Source organism: Nelusetta ayraudi, unplaced genomic scaffold (assembly GCF_046127955.1).
Source record: "Nelusetta ayraudi isolate G7.1 ecotype Tasmania unplaced genomic scaffold, CSIRO-AGI_Nayr_v1 ptg000059l, whole genome shotgun sequence".
Lineage (NCBI taxonomy): Eukaryota > Metazoa > Chordata > Actinopteri > Tetraodontiformes > Monacanthidae > Nelusetta > Nelusetta ayraudi.
The window spans coordinates 3,783,384-3,804,096 of record NW_027466109.1 but is presented as its reverse complement, the minus strand read 5'-3'; the positions used below and the strand labels follow the sequence as shown (position 1 = coordinate 3,804,096).

Genomic DNA, 20,713 nt, shown 5'->3' with positions numbered 1-20,713 from the left:
TAGCACTTAAGCGCTGCAAAAACAGGAAGGTGGGGGAGAAAAAAAAAAAAAGCTCCCGTGGTGTCCGAGGGAAACATTCAAGGACAAATACAACACGAAGCTAACCTGGCAACATGGACAGTTAAGTAGCTAAAGGTGTCCGCAGCAACTTTGACAGCCACTTATGTTAGCTAGCTAGCTACGAATAAAAAATACCATAAAATATACCGAATGCTTACGAACGGGGCGATATCCACGTTGAAGACCATGGTTTAAACAGTCGACGTTTAACCAGAAGTAATTAGTACTGAGGAGATATGTGTATTTGCGTGACAAGGGCAAAGTGTGTGTGTGTGTGTGTGTGTGTGTGTGTGTGTGTGTGTGTGGGAGGGGGGGTATGACTTGCTGGACATAACTCCAACAGCAGAGATTTCTCCCCCCCATCCTTAAACGGAAATAACGGAAATGCATGCCAAGAACAATGTCTGGAGGTGATGCCAAAAAAAATGCTTAAACAAAACACGCACACAAAAGAGGTGCACGGGGAAAAGACATCCTGCTCCTACTTATCCGAGCGTGATGAACGTAAGAAAGAAAAAAAAACCGTCGCGGTGGCCAAACTGCGTAACATATTCGGTGTCAACCGTGATAAACAGTTTGGCCAACCGCGAGCGCCGTGCCATTAAATCACGACAGAGTGTCAAGTGGTGTGGTGAGAAATAAATAATCGTCATCGTTCAGGTGAAGTGGGGGGTAATGTCGTATCCCGTTGTCTCGGCGTCGAGGTGGAAGGAAAATATCTTGGCGTTCACAACAAAGACGGAGCCACTCACCGTAGTAGGAGGAGGAGGGAATGTCCGTCTTTCTAGCCATGGCTCTCGGTTGGGCAGATGCAGCACCGTCGCCTTGGTTTTGAAGACCGCATATGACACTCGAGGCGAATTATGTTCCCGTTCTGTGGTCCCGGCCGAAGCAAAAACAGTACCTCGGGAATGTGGAAGGGGCTCTTTGGGCTCTTGGAGGATGCCTCGGCCACGCAGCTGAGCGTCAGTCGTGTTTACAGCGCGACGTCATTAATTATTCCGAAACGGCCTTAAAGGGGACGCCGTGCGTCCCGGCACCCTCTTTGTTCAAGCGGCGTTTCATCCCGTCGTTTATCCAGCCAGTGAACGGCCATATTCATAACGTCAACGGCGTAAGAGAACGGATATATTTTTGCTACTTTGTGTGCCCTTTAATGACATGGAATTTCTCGAGGGTATTCTGTCATAAATATGACCGTCGTTGGCGTTTAGCGGGGTTAGCCCGAAAGTACCTTTGGTCAGTGGAGAAACACTGACCCCTTGTGGTTGTAATGTGAATTTGCTAATCCAATTCATTTAGATTTATATTAAAAACAAACAAACAAACAAACACTGTGATTCACTGTGATTTGATTTTCAATCCATCAGAAGTTATTCTGAAAAACAGATAAAACATTACATGGAGGCGGGGGGATTTTCTCGCTTCAAAAAAAAAAAAAAAATTACATACTTGCACACACACAAAGATGCTACTGTAAGTCCACTACTGTGACTGTTGGGAGCAATCTTTTACGGTTTGAACTGAACACAAATTATTTAACAGCAAAACTTATATAGTTCGGTTTAATGGATCTGTGACGGTAACCAATGCTATAAACATAATCTTACCACATCCAAATGGCCCTTGTTTTGTTTTTTTTTATTAAGTAAATTAGAAAAAACAATTAAACAAAACTACATGCACTTTCCTGTGTGCCTGAAAACAAAGTGTGACCTTATGTGTTGAATTGATCAATATTATGAAAAAGCTGGATGAGTTGAGTTCAACTCTAAGAATAAATGATTTTCCTGAGTTGTCGGCTTATCTGCTAGTCATTCAATGAAAACTGTGATTGTCAACAATTTGCAATTACAAAATCAGGAAGTGCAGAGCAGTATATCCCATTTTGTGTTTTTGCTTTGTTTTCCAGCCTCATATTTTTGATGGGAAGGTTTCATCAGGTTTTGTTTTTGGGAGCACCAGAAAATGCACCCCAAATACCCAACAATCTGCATAGTCATTCAGTTGTTGTTATGGTTGCTGATGAAACAGGACAATACAAAAAACTGAAAGTGACTCAATAACGCAGCAGGTTAAATGTGAGACAGTAAACGCTGTGGATTATTGAACATTTTTACCCTCAATCAATTAGTCAAACAGGGCAAATGGGGGGAAAAAAAAAAAAAAAAGAAACATCCACGGTAAGTACCAGGAAATGACATCCATGATTGATGGTGGTGCTGTGAAGGAAAGCTTATCCCACCTCTGGGTGGTCTCTCTTTGAAACACCAGGGCATGATAAAGCATGCCACACCACACACACTGCTGCCACATTTGTTTTGTAGACACGGATTTTAGAATCACATAAACTGATCATACACCTTTGACGCGAGCCTACACTTCTGGAGCAAGCAAAATAAGTAGAGGGCAGTCTGGGAAGTTCAGTGACAGGGTCAAAACACACAGTTAATTGTGGCATGAAATGGTACCTTAGTTTTCCAAACATATGCACTTAGCTAAAAACTAAATATTAATTTTTAAAAAGTCTGTATCAATTCATCCTAACGTTCTCCAGTTGGAAGAGTTGTTGGTTATTAGTATACAATACAGTCTGAGTGATGAATCCCCCAGACTTTAACCTTAGTGCAGTTTCTTTACTCATGCCCTACAGTATCTTCTCCGCAAGTTGGGAACATTACACATATTCAAGCAAACAACTTCAGGGAACAAACAACAGGCAGCATACAGAAAGAGAGAGAGAGGGGAAGAGAGAGAGAAAGAGAGAGAAAATTATTCCACACCAGCATTGTACTTGGCTCAGGCAGCTGTCTGGCGCCTCACTAGATGAGAGGACCAAGTTAATTAAAAAAAAAAAAAAAAAGGTTGTGTTTCTGTCGTGTCCATCTGTGCGTGTAGGTGTGCGTGTGCGTGTTTGTTTTCCAGAGCAGTGTCTGAGATGCACTGGAGACTTAGCAGACACCTCCAATCAAAAAACAGACAACCAGGTCGTCAGAATGCACAGTGCAAAGTGCAATGTGCAAGACTACTCCTCAGTTAACAGTGATTAAATGACCCCACCAATGATTCTGACATATGATGTCAACAAGGAAATAAGTTTGTACATTTGTATGTGTTATTATTATAAAAAGATTTACATTTTGTAATAACACTATTTAGCACATATATGTATAAACATGTTGCATATTAATGCTGTTTGTGTGTGTTATTAAAAAAATCAACCTTTTGCTGTCAACTGCGGCTTCCTTAAATCTGAATAAAAAAGCAAATAAGGACTTCTCTCTTATTGGATAGATGTACCCTTCACTTTGAAATAGAAAAATTATTTTTCCTGCTGCAGAAATCATCTGTCAGATTTATTTTGTGACCTGACATCTCCACAGTTATCAAACATCAGAGCATCAAAGCTGAATCCTCGTGGAATCCCTGTTTTGTTTCCATATCACATTGCATGGTTGCATGATGTTGTATTATCAGTTGTTATCCTGTTGCACATTGCATTCAACACAAATCACTTTGTCTGGCTTGCAGACAGAAAGCCAATTAGTCAAGCAGTCAACTGTTGTGCAAAACTGGGCCAAAGAGATGAAAGTGAATAGTTTGTGTTCCCACTCCAGCGCTGCTTTCAAATAGGCTACCCTGAATCAGATTTTTCCCTGACAACATTTGGCCCAATATTCTGTGGTGACATGAATAACTGATACATTCCATGAAGGCCAGCTGTTCGGTCTGTGAAGAGAGACTGGCTGAAACAACACATGAAAGAACAGAAGCAACAATAGTTGCAATAAATAGCAGCAATTTCACGCCTCTTACCAACCACATTGCTGCCTCAAGAAAATAGCTCTGGCAGTTCAGGTTGCTGTGGTGAATGAGGTAACACTGTAATGGAACGTGCAAAACCTTGGCTCAAATACCAGCAGAGATGATTGACTTAATGCGGAGCGGTTAGTGTTTTCTATATGACATGAAGTCATTATTAACAGATGAGGCTAGGCAGTCTCAGTCTTTTGTTGCAAGATCTCAACTGTGCACTTTCAAAAATCTGAAATATTAGTTGCTACATAAGAATGTGTGGGGGATAAAAGTCACTGTAATGTCAAGGCGTGTGTCTTACCACTGTAGTGAGCCATACACAACATTCACAAAGAGATGTACGGTCTAGGTCTAGGAGATGATGATGATGATGATGATGATGATGATGATGATGATGATGATGATTATGATGATTATGGCACACCTGATGTCTCTATGAGGAGCAGGATTTTGCATTTTTATGTATTTATCATGTATGAAAGGAGCTATACAAATAAAGATTGATTGATTGATTGATTGATTGATTGATTGATTGATTGATTGACCAGTGTGATTCGATTTTGGATGCCAGGGAGGATTCTGGGGTTGACTATTATCTTTTGCATCTGCATATACATGGAGGGGACAATTAGTGGCCGGCTGGCAGCCCATTGAAACTGATAATAATTATTATTTTTTATAGATACTTTGGGTACACTTGATTAAATAGTTGGTAAGGTGGAGCTTGTTGCACTTGACTCCAAAGTTTAAAAAAAAAAAAAAAATCTTTGGAGGGGAAAAAACATGCTGAGAATCTGTAGTGACGCAAGAGCAGGGACCTGCCTTGAGACGGATATTACTGCGCAGTTGTCATAACGTAATGTGCGTAATTAACATGTCATTAACCCCGCTATGTGAACAGGGGGAGGGGAAAGAGGAGGAGGAAGAGGAGGAAGAGGAAGAGCAGGAGTTGTTTAGGACCGCGAGGAGCTCCGCGGTGAGTGCCGGCGTCCCTGTGGAGGAGGAGCGGGGAGAGGAGCAGCGGTGCCTCGGCTTGTCTCAGCCCGGAGATGCCGCCGCCGCCGCCACCGCCGCTCAGGAGTCCCGACGCTCCGTGATCCCAGCAACCCCACCAGAGGATGAAGGCTGCACCTGCGGTCGGAGGAGCGGCGAAATGAAGATGAAGATAAGAGTGGTGATTATCCAAATCCAAGTCCCGAAACACGCGCGATAACGTCCCTTTGTTTAGTTCTTAATGATCTTGCAGCTATAGGAAGTGACTTGCAGGCTGTTTGAGCGACCCGGTTCTCTCTTTGATCGTTTTGTATTTTAATGTCTCTCTTTTTTTTTTGGCAGTTCTCTGAATAGATTTATGCATTTCACAGCACGCCTCTGTTTTCCCTCCTCTTTTTTTCTTTCATCATAGAACAAATTTAGAACAAGCAGTGATTTTCTGTTCTTTTTCTGCGCATCTGAGCGTGTTGAGCTCCCTGGATCTGATCTCAACTCTCACAGGGAGGAGAAGCATCTCTTAGAATTCTGTTCCATCCAATTAGCAGCAACACAGTTGTTTTCATCACTGGCTCCATGCTGCTTTTTATGGTCTGTTTGAACTTTTTATTTTTTTTATTTTTTATTCCCCCCCCCCCCCCCCCCCCCCCCTCCCATATGTGTCCTCCAGTGCCAAGGAGTTGGTGGCATTGTCCTCATCACCACGGCTGCCAGTTTTATGTTGGTGTACAACAGCAGCTCGGGACGCAGGGATTCTTCTTCTTCATCTTCTTCTTCTGCATCTTCCTCACGCCGTTTGGATGGACCACCTGTTCTGTCCACGGAGAAGCCAAGGAGCGGGGTAGCAGCCGCCGCACTGGAGGGGTACACAGGTGTCATGGATCACAAGGTAAATGCACCATCTGTCCACTGATTGACAATTCTTCCTCTTGATTGCTCTAATGAGATTGTGTTTGCCTTACATTTAAAATAAAAAAGAGTGAGACATAAGAAATTAAGAATATAATTACAGGATATTCTGATTTTATTAAAAAGTAAAAATGTATTTTAAAAAATCGAGAAATGCAGGTCAGACACGAACTTTGGGAAGTTCAAAGATACACAAAAGACACATAGGGATCAGGTTGTTGACACTGTTTAAGCAGGTAGATTTAGTTATATTGGATTTTTGCTAGATTTCAATAGAAGCTGATTTTGTCATCTCGAACCGTGGAGGAATAGTGCAGTATTTGAGATTACAGACACAGGCTTTGAAGTCTCCATATTAAGCGGAGCCATTGCCGAGCTGCTCCAGTGGAAGAATTTCACTTTCCCTTGACAGCTTTTTTGGACATAATATCTGTGATGTGTGTTGAGGGCGCTGATTTCTGTTGCACTCCTGTACATGTCTAATACTGACTGCACCTAATCTGTATTCCACCGTCATCCGGCTGAAGTGCAAAGAGACCAGCATGTAAATGTTGAGTTCAGGTACCCTGAAAAGGGGATTTTTGAAGCTTTGAGTCCTGGCCTGGTTTCCTTAGGAACCAAAATATCCTTCTCCATGCATTTGAGTTGGCTTCTCTATTCTCCAAAAAATAAAAATAAAATATGAGGCTGGGGGTTTTGACTTTTGGTTTTCCATTGATCATTGGTATGTCTATAACTCATTTGATAAAGTTGAACTCTTTCTGCTTAACATGAAAAGTGAAGCGGAAGTCTAACTGCGGCAGATTTGCTTCTGAAATTCCACATGGAGATAATCTTGCCAACTTTTCTGACTTCAAAAAGCTGAATTTTGCTGTGGTTACAGCAACTTTTCATTCTCTCTGTAGTTTACCCTGTTTCTTGATTCATTATGAATGGATCAGTCATGAAATATTTAGTGACAACGGCCCTTAAAAACAGGACGGCTTTTCTTCCAGAACACCCACTCAAGCCATCAACCGCTGTAATCTTCTGCAAAGTGTGTGGAACACAGCCGGCTGTTGCCGTCATGCAGGAGGCCCGTCCCTCAGATCCGGGTGCAGCGGCGCAGACGGCTGATAGATAATCTAGACGACGGCAACGTGTCGCCCTTCGGTGGGAGGGATGTGCAGCGAAGCTCATCAGAGCGGAAAGATTGTTATGTTATGGTTGCATCACCTGGCGGGAGAGGATTTGGAGGCGGGGGAAAAAGGGCCAGTTTCCGTTTCGCCTTTCACAGATTAATGATCAGTGACATGAGAGTCTGAGAGAGGTCTGATCAGATTAACGCTCCCTGTTCTCTAACTATTGAGTCCAACGCAAAGGCTCGGCTGAGTTGTCGTAACCCTCCTGTGAACGTCTTCAGGGTAAGAAGACGTACACATTGTGTAAGGTTCACTCTGAAACCTAATAGTAGTCGACGTTTACAGCTCTAAAATGAGAAAAGTCCCTCTTTGCCTTTTTTCCTCCTTTGCTGTTAAAATACACTGTTCTGGAAATTAACACCCAGCAATACCCAGTGTTTACATTGGAGGAAACAAACACAGGGCTAAATATGCTGCTTTCAGGAGGATCTTTACTGTTTTTTTGGGGTCTTTGGGAGGATTATCCAGTGAGACTCCAGCATGAAAAGTGAAGATCTGACAGATGTTTTAATAGGGGCCCTTTAAGGTTAAATAAATACAATTTCTGATTCTTCAAAGAAACGTGAAGCAGCCTCGACTCTCTCTGACAGTGCAGTCGTTTTATTATTCACACTTTCTTGGCCGAGCGCCTCCTCCGACGCTGACGGCCGATCTGTGATGGATCCACACTGCGACATTTTCATACTGCTTAGTGTCACTCTGCCCTCGTCTTCCTCGGGGGATTCCGGCTCCTCTGCCAAAGATGGAGCAGGGGAATGACTAACTAGACCTGCTGCTGAGAGAAACAAGAAGTGGGATCTGCATCCGTCTGTACTCCCCCCTCCCACTTCAGGGTCCTTCCGAAGGTTTGGCTATAATGTGAGGAGCACCCATATGGATTACAGACTTCCTACACTAAAACAAAAGCATGTAAAGGTGGGAAAACATGCAAATGACCAAGTAGTTGGTATTCCATCAGAGCCCAGATTGCTTAGAAACATGACTAGATCTTGAATTTAATGTGCTCCTTTCTTTGCTTAGTGACATATGGGAATATTTCCTTTCGGCTTGTGGCGGGTCCGAGCTGCTTTCCCCTCAGTTATCTCTCGAGTAAGAGGCAAAAACGCACCCAAATACAAGTTAAACTGTGCAGCCTCCGTGCAAAGGAGGGTCGATACACATTCAGCCTCTTCCTTCGTTTTCCACTTCTTTATCAGGGGGAGGAGGAGGAGGAGGAGGAGGAGGAGGTGGTGGAGGGCAGGAGTGAAAAGCGGCGCTGAATCCCACAAGTCTATTTATTGAGAGATCGTAGTTCAGGCCCACAGCGCTCTGTATTTATGCCAGGCATCCTGAGCGACTATGAAGAAGTCTCCCTGTTCATTATATTTCCTTCTATCTGCCCACAGTGTCTGCCGGGTTTGCAGAGATGGTTCTTCTTTCCTTTCTCTCTCTCTCTCTCTCTCTCTCGCTCTCTCTCTCTCTCTCACCCCCAGTGTACTTTTTTTTCGTTGACAAGCTAATTAGAGCTGCAGGGTTGAAAAGACTCTTTCAAATGCGCGCAGGGAGACGCACGCACGTGAGTGCACGTGCACCGAGCGACTGAGATTTTGAACACCTTGCCACGCCGATCTCGCTCCCGTTCTCCCGCCCGCCTCGCCTCCTCATCCACGCGCCGCCTCTGATGTTTCGCCGATTCCAGTTAAAAAGGCGTTGACCTTTGAAGAACCGTCGGCAGAATCAATCTACAAGGGCCCCGGCACGCTCTGTAATCACAAAAGCCCGCGCACAGGCGTGAATGTGAATCCTCTGCCGCCGCCGGCAGTTTATGATGTTGCCTATCTCCCCATTATGGGGCCATATACCTCAACGCCTCCAGACAGCCTTTAATGCAGCCACAGTCGGAGAGATAAGCGCTAATAGAAAAAGTCAGGTGCGCGTCCGTCGACGCCGGCTCATCGCGACTGTGACCATTTAAGATGGATTATGAAGCGGGTGTTAACACGGAGCTCGCCGGGCGGATACTTTACAATGGAACGCCGGTGTTGAAGTCGAAGATCCAATCGGATCACTTTGCATTTCATACCTGCTGTTCAAACGAGTTCCGCTTTCAATGAGGATAGATTCAATGAGGTGGAGCCGGTCTACGCACATGCACACACGCACGCTATGATGTTGACTGTTTGAAGAAAATAACTAGAGACCAAACAAGGAGCCAAAGAAGATAATGACTCAAAAGTATTGCGTCGTTGAGGCTTGACGGTGACATGACGAGTTGGGGAGATTTCAATGTCATTTGCTCGCCACAGAGAAAACAAACACCTGAAGCGTTTTATTTAGCTCCAGCCGCAGTGGCGAGGTACCAAACGATGTGCTGACGGTGAGAGGTAACAGCCGTGAGCCGCCTTGAAAAGCACGGACAAAGATAAAGAAAAGGAAAAAAAGTGGCCGTGGGGCTTGTAAACAATGGCTGCTGCTACCAAAGAGATTAGTATGGATGCTGAGGCGGCAACAGTTTTATCAAAGCTGGACGGTGCTTTTCGTGTGGAAAAAAGGGAAACAAAGCATTCGCACGGAGGTTATTTTCTATGTGGAAAAACATTTTCAGGAGGTTTTGACAAGAGTTTCCTGAACTACCGCAGTGCAGCGCGTCATGTCGTTGTGTCATCGCCAGCTCTCGCTACCTGGCTGTAAGAAGACTTCCATTTATTTTTTCCTCGCCTCCATTTCCAACTGTTCTCTAAATGGGCTCTTACCCCAGAACGCACGAGGTGACTGCAGCAGACTGGGGAAATAGACACAGCAATGACCATTAAACCTTTGAACATCATAACATGCCATCGAATCTTCTCTCATCCTCTTTATTCTCGGCTGAACCATTACCTCCGAAAGTGCACAGCTTGATGATGAAACGCGTCACTGGAGGCGTCATGTTCCTAAAATCTCATTCAGAGTGTCTCTATTGTGAAAACAGAATGCTGCAGAGCCGAGCGTCTCCTGAGAACAAGACGCACGGTGAATCCGGCCGCCATGGTACTTCACCCTCTGCGGGTGATTGCCCAGATTTTTTTTGTCCTCTTTTGATTACCTCTCGACGCCTGCCAGAGCCATCGTGAGCATTTTGCATTTCGTGCATTTCGGTGGCCGAGCACTGCGGCTGCCGAGCGAGGTGGCACACGGGACGCTCCGCGGTGCAATATTAGAGGCTGACTGATGGGGTTCGCTCTGAAAGCAATTATGATCCTGGCTTCCCCTGGGAAGTATATAAACTGGATAATACTGATGAGTCTGGAGGCCGTGTCAGCCATAATTGACTGCTGCTTCAGCTCTAAAGGCCACAGCTTTGTCTTTCTCTTCACGCCCTATTGAATTTTTCAGGTTGGGCGGCGCAGACAGACCCTGAAAAGTGCAATCCTCGGGGCGCCGCACTGTATTTCTGCTTTATCTTCCAAGGAGTTAATTCAAACGTGAGATAACTTATTCGTTTTGCGGCGCTGCATTAACAAACAGACAACGAACAATGTGACCGGCTGATGCTGCTGTTCTCTGAGAGAACAGTGAAAGTGAAAGGTGTTCAAAAATATGCAAAATTTGATAACCATGCATCCATTTCTCAGTGCTGCACCCTTGACTGGACAAATCACCAGTTTAGCACAGTGACACATAGAGACACAAACAACAATTTGCACTCAAAACACAAATTAAGAGTTGGCAATTAGCCTAATGTGCACGTCTGAGTATCTGAGAAGAACCCATGCACAAACATGCAAACTCCACACAGAAAGGCCCATGTTGGGAACCCGACGCATGATCTTCTTGCTGGGAGGCAACAGTGCTAACCACTGACGTAATCGCGCAGTTTCCTGAAATCTTTCCGAAGAGGCAAGAGCGTATCTGCCATTTGAATTAGAAACCTCTTTGTTTGCTGCAGGGAGGATGAATTATTTATGGCTCTGTCTTGAATGAAAAAGTTCTAAACGTTCGTTGCCCGATTTACAAATTAGCCCCCGTAAGAAAAGAAAAAGATATCTTGTAGATTTCTGAAGTTCCGGACGAGTGCAAAAATGTAATTCCAGCCATGATCACGGTCCTCTCTTCTTTTACTGCATTAATCAAGTATGAATTTGCAGCATAGATCCAGAAGCGGAGTCGGAACTGCTGACTTAAAAGCAGAAATCCAACGTCTTTATATTGTCAGAACGCTTATGGTCAGAAATATACATGACTGTGTTCAAATTGCATTATATAATTTATAAATATGGTAATGAGGGACATAAATCAAGCCTTTACTACTTTCAGAATCATTAGACCAGCATCTGCAGTACGATTTACTCATCCTGTAATTTATCAAACTGTTCCTGTAGACGCACATTCATCAGAATCAGGATCAGAAAAACTTTTTCATCTGTCGTGAAAGAAAATCGTCTTTGACGTGGCCCATAAAACCAGAGAGACCTCGATTTCTGTGAAAAAACTATTAAGTAAGTTAATAAGATTAAAACTTTTAAAATGTTAAAAGAATAAATAGACATTAAATTGATCACATTAAGCTGTTATGTTTAAAATGCTAGTGGCAATGGGTATGAATGAATTCATAAAAGTCTCACCTCTATGTGTTCAAAGAGGTGGTACAAAAACTTGATTCAATCAATTGGGGAAGATTAAACTGCCACATAATAGCTTTATTCTATTTTATATGAAAAATCTTTTTATTAATCTTCACCTTTTTTATTATTATGGTATATCTATATTTAGGATGATGCTGTTGACCTTGTTTTCAGACAGAAAGACAGTGCTGGCATTTTACACAACAAAGACATTTTTTTTAGGTTCATCGCAGCCAATGTTTTTTCTTATTTTGCTGCCATTATGCAAAAAAAAAGAAAAAAAAAGAAAACACTCATTCATGTGTTGCCGCTTTGAACCGTCGAAAACATCCTCTATACCCGCCCGTGAGAGTCCCTCTCACTGTGATGCCGCGCCGGCAAGTGGCTATTTCCCGGCATCATCAAGCTGTCAGCGGCTCCGGGGAGGAGCTGCGCCGTACGCGCCTGCCTCCACATCACCGTCAAGGACGCCATTATCATTTCACAGGCACTCGAAACTACACGCAACCTTCGGTTGACTTCTACCAGTCGCACGCGTCCGATGACTTTGGGAAAATGTCGAGAATTGCTCGGGAATGGATGTTTGCACAGCGGCCAAATCTCTCTTGTTGTTGCCAAGCAAACACGCAGTTTAGAGGACTGTGATTTTTCTCCTCTCAGACAGGGGGGGTGTGTTTGTGCAGTCAAGCGCGTAATTTGCTCCAGTCTACCTGTTATAGGAGTTTGTGTGCAGGTATGTGTGTGTGTGTGTGTGTTTCTGTGTGTGTGTATAAAATATGGTCACCAGTTGCACAATTGCACTTGCCTGCACAGTGGCTTTAGGGGGTGTGGCCACACTGCTGCACAAAAATAGGAGACCATCTCAACTGCCACTCGCATACAAACCCCTCCAACGTACACACACACACGCAACAGCAAACACACACACACACACACACACTTGCAAGGCAATCATTCAGTGGGGTCAGAGATAGTAGAGGAGTATTATAAATATAGCAATGGGAGCAGCACAGCCTGTGGCGCCAATAATATCACCTGTTTGGGTGCGCGCGCACACACACACACACACACACACACACACACACACACACAGAGTAAAGTAGCTGAAAGAGAGTGAAGCCCAGAGCATTGCTCAGAATGCCACCCATTACGGTGGAGAATAATTCATATGAAGCGATTCCCCCCCCCCCCCCCCACCCCCCCCATCCACCCCGCCTCCTGTTGTGATGATTCAATCTGAGCTCTTCCAACTCTTACAGTTCAAGTCAGATATAAGAATACCAGGCCAGCAGGGTCCAAGCCAGAGCCGCAGCTCTGCAACATACTCTACTTTGATCAAGTATGGGAATGGGAACTCTGAATTGGTCAAAAAAATGTCAAATTCTGACTTCAGAGGGGCATTTATGGTGGCGCGGTCAGCTGGGAAGTGTGAAATTCTGACTTCTAAGGGTAATGGAACGCACCATCAAGCTTAGCTAAACTGCAACATTTAGAAATGCCCTACAGGTTGGTTGGCAACTGGCCACCACTGCAGCTTCCATGTTCGGGTCTCTGTCACCAAACCTCCCTATAGCTTCTGTGTCTTTCTACCTGATCCCTGGATGCTAATTGCTTATGTGAAGCTAAGATCTGAAGATGCACTGCAGGACTTGCGCCCTGGTGACCAGCTGTGGTCATCTCATCGGCAGCGAAAGGGGCTGGGACATTGACAGCTCCGAGTGCTCAAGACCAGCGGTCCCCAACCTTTTTTGCGCCATGGACCGGTTTAATTCAGGCAGCAGGGACCGGCCTTTATGGTGTGGTGGATAAATACAACAAAAGAACATGATATTGTTGGAGACCACTGCTCTAGATGGCTTTCCCTTATTTATTTTCTTGTTTTCCAACAAAAGGGTGACCTTGTCTTCCAGGAAGGAAGACATTCGCGAATTGGTTGAAGCTAAGATCCGCTAAAAAGGCTTCAGACAGGAGGCCGGTGAGATGTAATAGTAACATTCTGCCGCTCCGCCGTCTCTCCCAGCCTCTGAAGATGCACTGCAAGACCTGCGCCCTGGTGACCAGCTCTGGCCATCTCATCGGCAGCCAAAGGGGCCGGGAAATTGACAGCTTCGAGTGCGTGATCCGCATGAACGACGCCCCCGTCGCGGGTCACTGGCGGGACGTCGGCCGGCGCACCAGCCTGCGGGTCGTGGCCCACTCCAGCCTCCAGAGGGTGCTGCGCAACCGGCAGGAGCTGCTCAACGCCAGCCAAGACGCGGCGTACATCTTCTGGGGGCCCAGCAACAGCATGAGGCGAGACGGCAAGGGCCAAGTTTACAACAACCTCCGGCTGCAGAGCCAGCTGCTGCCCAGGCTCAGAGTGTTCGTCATATCGCGCCTCAAAATGCTCAAGTTTGACGAGCTGTTCAAAAGGGAAACCGGGATCGACAGGTAAACAGAATCCACGTCGTGATCAGACCACCCCACACACCACACACCACACACACACACACGAGTCAGCCCCTGCTAAGAAAGACCAGAAGCCAAAACATCCTATGAAGTGCTTTTAAAATGCATAGGGGTTGTATTTAAAACTTGGCAAGAAAGCTGCAAGAAGGTGGAAGAAAAGAGAAACGATCATCAATATTTTACATCAAATAGGGTTTTTATGCATCAAGAGACCCCAAAACAGCAGGCAAATTTCTAGATAAGATATTCACTGGACATGACCAGCAGACCTCTTTTAACTCGAGGTAGAGGCTGCAGCTGGGAGAGCACAGACTGATTATGGAATCATAACACGCCAGACAGATACAGTCATTTAGTCAATCAAGGCGCTTACATGCTTATCTGCCTGAACAGTAAACCAAAGGCGAAGATAGGAGGATGTCACGCATGAAGAATGAATCCAATCACCCTCGGCGCCGTGTAAGCAGAGTCATTGTCAACATCAGTGCTATTTACACATTTAGATTTTCTTTATTGTTCCTCAAAAAGGCAAAGATAAAAAAATAAAAAAAACAGCATGGCGTTTTTCTTTCTGCCATTCATTGAGGTGATTATTGCGTTTTTACAGTCTGTCTTCTGGATGCTCCAGCAAAAATATAGACGGCTTTCGCTTGTTTATTTTCTTGTTTTCCAACAAAAGGGTGACCTTGTCTTTCAGGAAGAAATCCAACTCGTGGCTGAGCACCGGCTGGTTCACCATGGCCATCGCCCTGGAGCTGTGTGACAGGGTCAACGTGTTTGGCATGGCGCCACCGGAGCACTGCAGGTACCGTCACATCTTCCCCCAACATCTCAAAAATGGATGTGGCTAAAGTAGCTTCAAGGAAGTAAAGCCGTTTCCTCTGATGTCCATTTTGATCATCGGTAGATTCATTCTTTTGTGTACCCAAATTTAAAGGTCACGTATTATTCTGATTTTCAGGCTTTTGTATTTGATATCTGGCCCCTCCAGAGCAGCAACGCACGATTTTCCGCGCTGAAAGCTTTTTAGATTTGCGTATCTCGCGGCTCGTTTCCTCGTATTTACTGCATCCCGCGAAAACGCTCTGTTGCACTTCACTCCACCCCAGCCTTGCCGGTGCACGCCCCCGCCCGGGGTTACACTCTTCGTCGCTGCTGAGCCTCACTTCCTCAGTTTGCCGGTGCGGGAGTGAAAAGGAAACGGCAAACTTTACGAAACAGGCACAATTTAAACACTTACCGTCGTGAAGGCTTCACCCTTTAGCAGCTGTTTAGCGGCTAATCCAGCTTCGTACGGACCCAGCGCGGGCTGAGTTACGGCCGCAAGGCGGACCGAAGGTCCCTGGATGGTTTTTGTGCCTTCCGTGTCCCCGGAAATATATTTTACTTTGTGTACTGACCGTGTTTTTGTTTTGTATTTTTGCGAGACATTTTAATAGGGCTTAGAATGATTTTGTTTCATACTGTTGACTTGTATCAAAACACTGTCCGAGCAGAGAAAATATGTACGCTGAAACGATCACTTCAGTCATAGAGTCGTTTATTATTAGACAAGAATATCTGCACAACTTAAGTCCACACCGAGCACAAAGCAGGAAGAGCTCTATACAACCCATGTTACCATGCTGGCAGCGTGAACATCGCTATAAGGAGTGAAACTTGCGAGTCAAAATCGCTGCCTCTTCAGTTTCGCTGCCAGCGAACACAACACACATAACAAGCAGAGCACGGAGTTAGCAGTGGTGGCTAACAGTTCATCAACACGATTCAGCGGTTGTACATTGCAAGTAGTTTTAAAACTAATGTTTCTTGAGGTCACAATACATTCACAGTCCTCATACATGTTTTCAAATATTGCCGTGGCTGACTATTCTCTCGTCGTTCACCAGGGGGCCGAGTCGAGCCCGTCTCACTCCCGTTGCTGACCGGATGAGAGGGGTCTGGCTGCAGACCGGTGTTCCATCGCATCCGCATTAGGCTGAACAAACCTCCAACATTTTCTCTGTTCGTTCCACTCGGACGGTTGTGGTCCTTGGTAGGCTTCGGTAGTCGCTCGCTATTTTTTATTTTATATTTTTTAATTTCCCTGACACCGAAAAAAACATTTTCTTGGAGCAGCGCATTGCGGAATCACTTCCGGGGCAGAGCGGGGGAGGGCGGAACCAGTCCGAGAGGGTGCTGGAGCTTGGCCATGAAAGGAGATCCGGCACACAATGGCGTCATTCCGTGCCCAGTGTTGAAAAAATCTCCGTGAACAGAGCGTTTAGAACCATGCCCAAGAATTTGCAGGGCTCACGTCCAAACGCATGAACGTCATTATTTGACGATATCGAGATCGTTTGACGATAGGGTTCAACATTGTTTAGCGTAACAGTTTTTAAAGCTCAGAAAAGTGGAAAAGCATCATAGGTGCCCTTTAAAGTAAAAAATTCAGTTTTTTAATTTTAAAATTCAAACTTAACAGATGCAGAATGTTTGTTTGTTCATAGCTGCATAACTCTTGCAACTTCTTGTAGCTTTGGAAACAAACAGGAACAACGAAGCTTCAGAGAGTTTGTCAGTGTTTCTGTTAGCCACTTAGCATTAGCATAAGCAGGGAAACACTGCAAACTTTGCCTCAGCACTGCCGAGTTCAATGTGTATAAATATTCAATGCTATAAGTTCCGAAGCTTTCCAAGGGTATTTTCTTCCAAACAGCGCCTCACACATCAAAGAAGATGAAGATGATGTGTGAAATTTTTAACAGCAAACCTGTTAATTTCAGACTAGGTGTCAGAACACCTAGTTTTATTGCTGCTTTTTTTCTAATCTTCACAAACTCTTGTGTGAAATATCTGGCACGTGCTGATCAAAGTCTCACTCTGTTAATTAGTTAGCTGACAGCAAACTTTTACCACACAGTTATTCTTAGATTAGATTAGAACATCTAATCAAGAAATAAAAAGTCTTCCTGATGAAAAAATGAGACGACGCGAGTGTAAGTCAACACTTTCTTTGCTCTCCATCAGGTAAAAAAAATAAACAAATTCAGTAAATTTGATCACACGATGCAGACGAAAAATCACTTTAGCCGCACTTTCACGTCATGTCTGGTCACGTCTAACGTTTCTTTGAAGCCGACTTGCATCCAATAAACAAGATGAAAGCAAATTGTCAGTGCGGGAGCCACAAATGAAATCCTGTCTTTATTATCTTTTAATTACTAACGTTTGACACACAGAAGAAACCTAATTATTCACTCAGTATTTAAAATAAAACAGGGTCGTGTCTGCTTTAATGGTCAGTTTCCTAGCAACCGTGTTCTTATAATCCACCTTAAAGCTAAGTCCCTGACTTTTATAGCTCTAAATTGTAGAAGTTCCATCTGGAGACCACCTGCTTTATAAACACATCTTTGTCCAATGCAGCTGGATCAAAAAAAAAAAAAAAAAGAAATTAGATTCCAAAATCTATTCAGAAATGTTGATACATCTATCTTGGCAAACTTGAATCCATAACAGTTTAGGTCAGTCTTGTTATGCTATAACCAATCAGAACTGCTGCAAAGTGCTCGTACAAACCACAGAAGAAGACGGAATAAAAAGAGGAAGCGAGCTTTGTTGCGGAGATATTAGCTTGGAAGCTGCTGCAACGGCTTCTATTATTTCAGCACAGAACGGTATTTTTGGGTTTGTCTCTGTGACAAATAGTACACAGAGACAAAGAGACACTGACTGGCCTTTGGCCATGGTTTACCACGTAGCTAGCTGCTACTTTAGCTGGTGTTTTGTTATCAAGTAACCAGGCTGGTGAAAGACTGAGGAGATGTTTGTCCTTGCCTGGTGTTAAAAAAAAAAACAACAACTAAATGCACACATTTCACCAACTGGACGCGCAAGTATTTATTTATGGTGGGAATGGCGTGTGAAGTGTTTCAAGAGCGCCATTGAAGAGAACCTGAAGAGAACCTCTGGGTGGATGTGACAGTGTTCTCCACAGAACCCAGTGTGACGGTGCATAATGAACACATCATTTAACGATCTGCCTGTTTTCCTTTGTTTTTCTTCCTCCCACTCCCACCCATCCTCCCCCTTCTCACCCCCTCGTCCTCCTCCTCACCGCGCAGATCGCCCTCTCATCCCTCCGTGCCGTATCATTACTACGAGCCCTCCGGACCCGACGAGTGCTCCATGTATCTGTCCCACGAGAGGAGGCGCCGAGGCGGCCACCATCGCTTCAACACGGAGAGGGCCGTGTTCGCCAACTGGGCGCGGACCCTCGACGTCCACTTCTACCAGCCCGACTGGACGCCCACTTCTGGGAACGCCAGCAGCGGCTTTTCACTTTCTCTGTTTCAGCCCTTGTGAGCCGAGCTCGACTGGAGATGGAAGCTAAAAAAAAAACCAAAAAAACAACAACAACTATGACTATGAGGGTGGGCGTGATGAGAACACACCAGACAGCAGTAGGACAGGACTTGCTGCTGCTAAAGCAGCTTGGCAGAATGAGATCGCCTCATAGTGACGGCGCCGAGCCTCAGCTGTGTGTTGACGATTTGATGAATTTCATGGAATCAAAGCCGCAGGGCTTGGAGGGTTTTTTTTCTGTTTTTTTTTTTAACTTGGCTTTATTAAAGCCAGGAGCTGTCAACAGACAAGCCCACACAGCAATAACTGCGGCAGCATTGTTTCATGATCCCCCACCGCCATCAATTGTTTATGCACTAATCCAGTTTTCAGCTTGATGGTTCTCGCATCAGACAGACAGTAGGAGGGTGATGGCGGCAGACAGGCGCTCTGTGATGAAGATGGAGGAACGTAGCGCCTGCTCATACTGTACGTCTGTGTCAGCAACAGGACTGGCCAAACGCATGGCAGCAGAGCACTGTAGCTAAACCCCAGCCGTTAGCGTGAGTGATGATCTTCACTGCATCGATGCAAAGAGGAGAAACGTGCTGAAACACACACACCCGCTCGGAAAGCATCTTTAATGAACGTCTTGGTTGGTGAGCTTGTGCTTCAGTTAGACTCTGCTCTAAATGTTTGTTTTTTTCTTTTCTTTGTTGTTGTTGTTTTCCACCTGAATAAGGGGTGGTCCACCCAAACACGGACATTTCACCCAATTACTGCCGTCACTCACCGCTTTGTGGCTGTAAGCTCTGGAGACATTGTCTGGTCCACGGTCTGAAGTTTGATGGATGGAAACATTTCCACAGCACAGAGCCTAAAAAAAAACAAGCAAAGGAACAAAATTTGTCCAAATTGCTTTCTGGTTGCTCCACCAAACGACAATACAGAAACATGCGTCTTTTCCAATGGAGTCTGTGCTCAATGTTGGTTGCACCGGTTGGATTTCAGTCAAATGATCAAAATCCAAAAGAGTCAAATACAAAGGAGGCAAGAGTCGACAAGGCAGCACGAGATTTGAGCGCAGACCAAATATTTTGAACTAGGTGTGACTTTTTCTTTTGTTTCAAACCGTTGTTTGACACGATTGATCGTTGTGTCAACAGATGTTTGAAAATTTGTGAAACAATGTCTTTGTCAATGTCAATGTCAAGGTCCATAATGGAACAAATAAAAGAGATTTTTGATTTTCAAACTTTTTTCTAACAACTTATGAGCATATGTCTGAGGAGAAGGCTCTTTATTGGTCCCAAGAGTTGAGTGGGACCAAAGACCTCCTACTGCCAGCACAGAGCTACATCATGCACAGTATCCTGAAGCAGTGAATTGCTACAAAATGAAAATAAAGCATAGAATAGAATAAAAATAGAATAGAATAGAATGCCTTTATTAGTCCCACAGTGGGGAAATGTGCATAATTATAGCAATTGTGTAGTGCAAAAAGATTAGATTAAATAAGATTAAAGATTAAAAAAAAAAAAAAAAAACATTTGTAGGGCATAAAAGGAAAAAACAAGATATTTACATCTATTTACAAGCATGTGGTACAAAGCAGGCATGTACCACTTCAAAAGGCATTTATTTGTGGAACAGTCACAGACCAACAGAGTAACAATAATACTTCAGTGTACTGTAGTGTACAGTTTACTGCCAGAAAAACAAGATGGTGATGATGACACCTATCTCAGTGTGCGTACACAAAAAAAAGATGCAAAACTCTACTCTACTCTGTCCAAATGAAAGTGGCATCATTTAAAAAGACATATCTGTTCTCCTGCTCGATGAACAGATGGCTGCTGCGAGGAGTCCGTCCATGTGCCTAATTATGTTTTTTAGGGCACAATTTGTTGCAGTATTCACGCCAAATGTCACAAAAAGGCCTCAGAGGCATTTTTCTTTTCCTCCTCCTCCTCCTTCCCCTCCTTCTCCTCCCTGACATCCAAAGAGCCAGTCAGCCTCCACACTGCCAGTGCAAATGATTACATCAAAGTGTCCGGAGCGGCCTCTTCTGTCCGGTCCTCTGGCCTCTTCAGCGCACAGTGAGGAGCTGGTGATTAGCCAGGGATTACAAAGTGCCATCCGGACAACGGGCCACCACTTCCGTTTCCCGCAAATTTTCTGAAATCAGCGGCGAGCGCAAGAGTCTCCTGGTCCCCGGACGGCGGCATGATCACACTGTCTTGTAGAAAAGCCTATGCAGCGCTGACGTGTCACGTTAAAGTGGTTGTAAGATCAGCTCCGCACACCAATTAGCGGCTCACCAGTGTTAGAGGGGCTGGATTTTTTAGAGGCTTCAAAGGGGGGAGACGGATTGCATGTGCGAGGCTCGTCTCTCTGGGT

At 44.7% G+C, this 20,713-nt stretch overlaps 2 protein-coding genes and 1 long non-coding RNA gene across 6 annotated transcripts in view; 1 reads left to right on the top strand and 2 right to left on the bottom strand.

The window, feature by feature from the left end:
• The window catches only part of slc44a5b (solute carrier family 44 member 5b), a 31,050-nt gene extending 30,011 nt beyond the window's left edge, over window positions 1–1,039 (bottom strand). For all 3 annotated transcript variants that reach the window (XM_076039186.1, XM_076039188.1, XM_076039187.1), the window contains exon 1: window positions 813–1,039. In XM_076039186.1, the coding sequence (XP_075895301.1) occupies window positions 813–852 (40 nt within the window). In that variant the 5' untranslated portion in view covers window positions 853–1,039. The remainder of the gene's footprint in view (window positions 1–812) is intronic.
• Window positions 1,040–2,187: 1,148 nt separating this feature from the next.
• st6galnac5b (ST6 (alpha-N-acetyl-neuraminyl-2,3-beta-galactosyl-1,3)-N-acetylgalactosaminide alpha-2,6-sialyltransferase 5b) lies at window positions 2,188–19,568 on the top strand. Of its 2 annotated transcripts, none has more exons than XM_076039323.1 (5): window positions 2,188–5,050; window positions 5,537–5,755; window positions 13,560–13,969; window positions 14,667–14,792; window positions 18,094–19,568. In XM_076039323.1, the coding sequence occupies exons 1-5, from the start codon at window positions 4,736–4,738 to the stop codon at window positions 18,332–18,334; spliced, it is 1,311 nt and encodes a 436-aa protein (XP_075895438.1). In that variant the 5' UTR covers window positions 2,188–4,735; the 3' UTR covers window positions 18,335–19,568. The 2 variants fall into 2 exon arrangements, with proteins under 2 accessions (XP_075895438.1, XP_075895439.1); XM_076039324.1 differs by having other exon boundaries at window positions 2,192–5,050; window positions 14,685–14,792.
• Window positions 5,606–20,713, bottom strand: part of LOC142897203 (uncharacterized) — a 29,717-nt gene continuing 14,609 nt past the window's right edge. Inside the window, exons 2-3 of the long non-coding RNA XR_012928432.1 lie at window positions 19,107–19,190; window positions 5,606–5,722 (exon numbers count right to left, since the gene is read on the bottom strand). This is a non-coding gene — a long non-coding RNA (uncharacterized LOC142897203). The remainder of the gene's footprint in view (window positions 5,723–19,106; window positions 19,191–20,713) is intronic.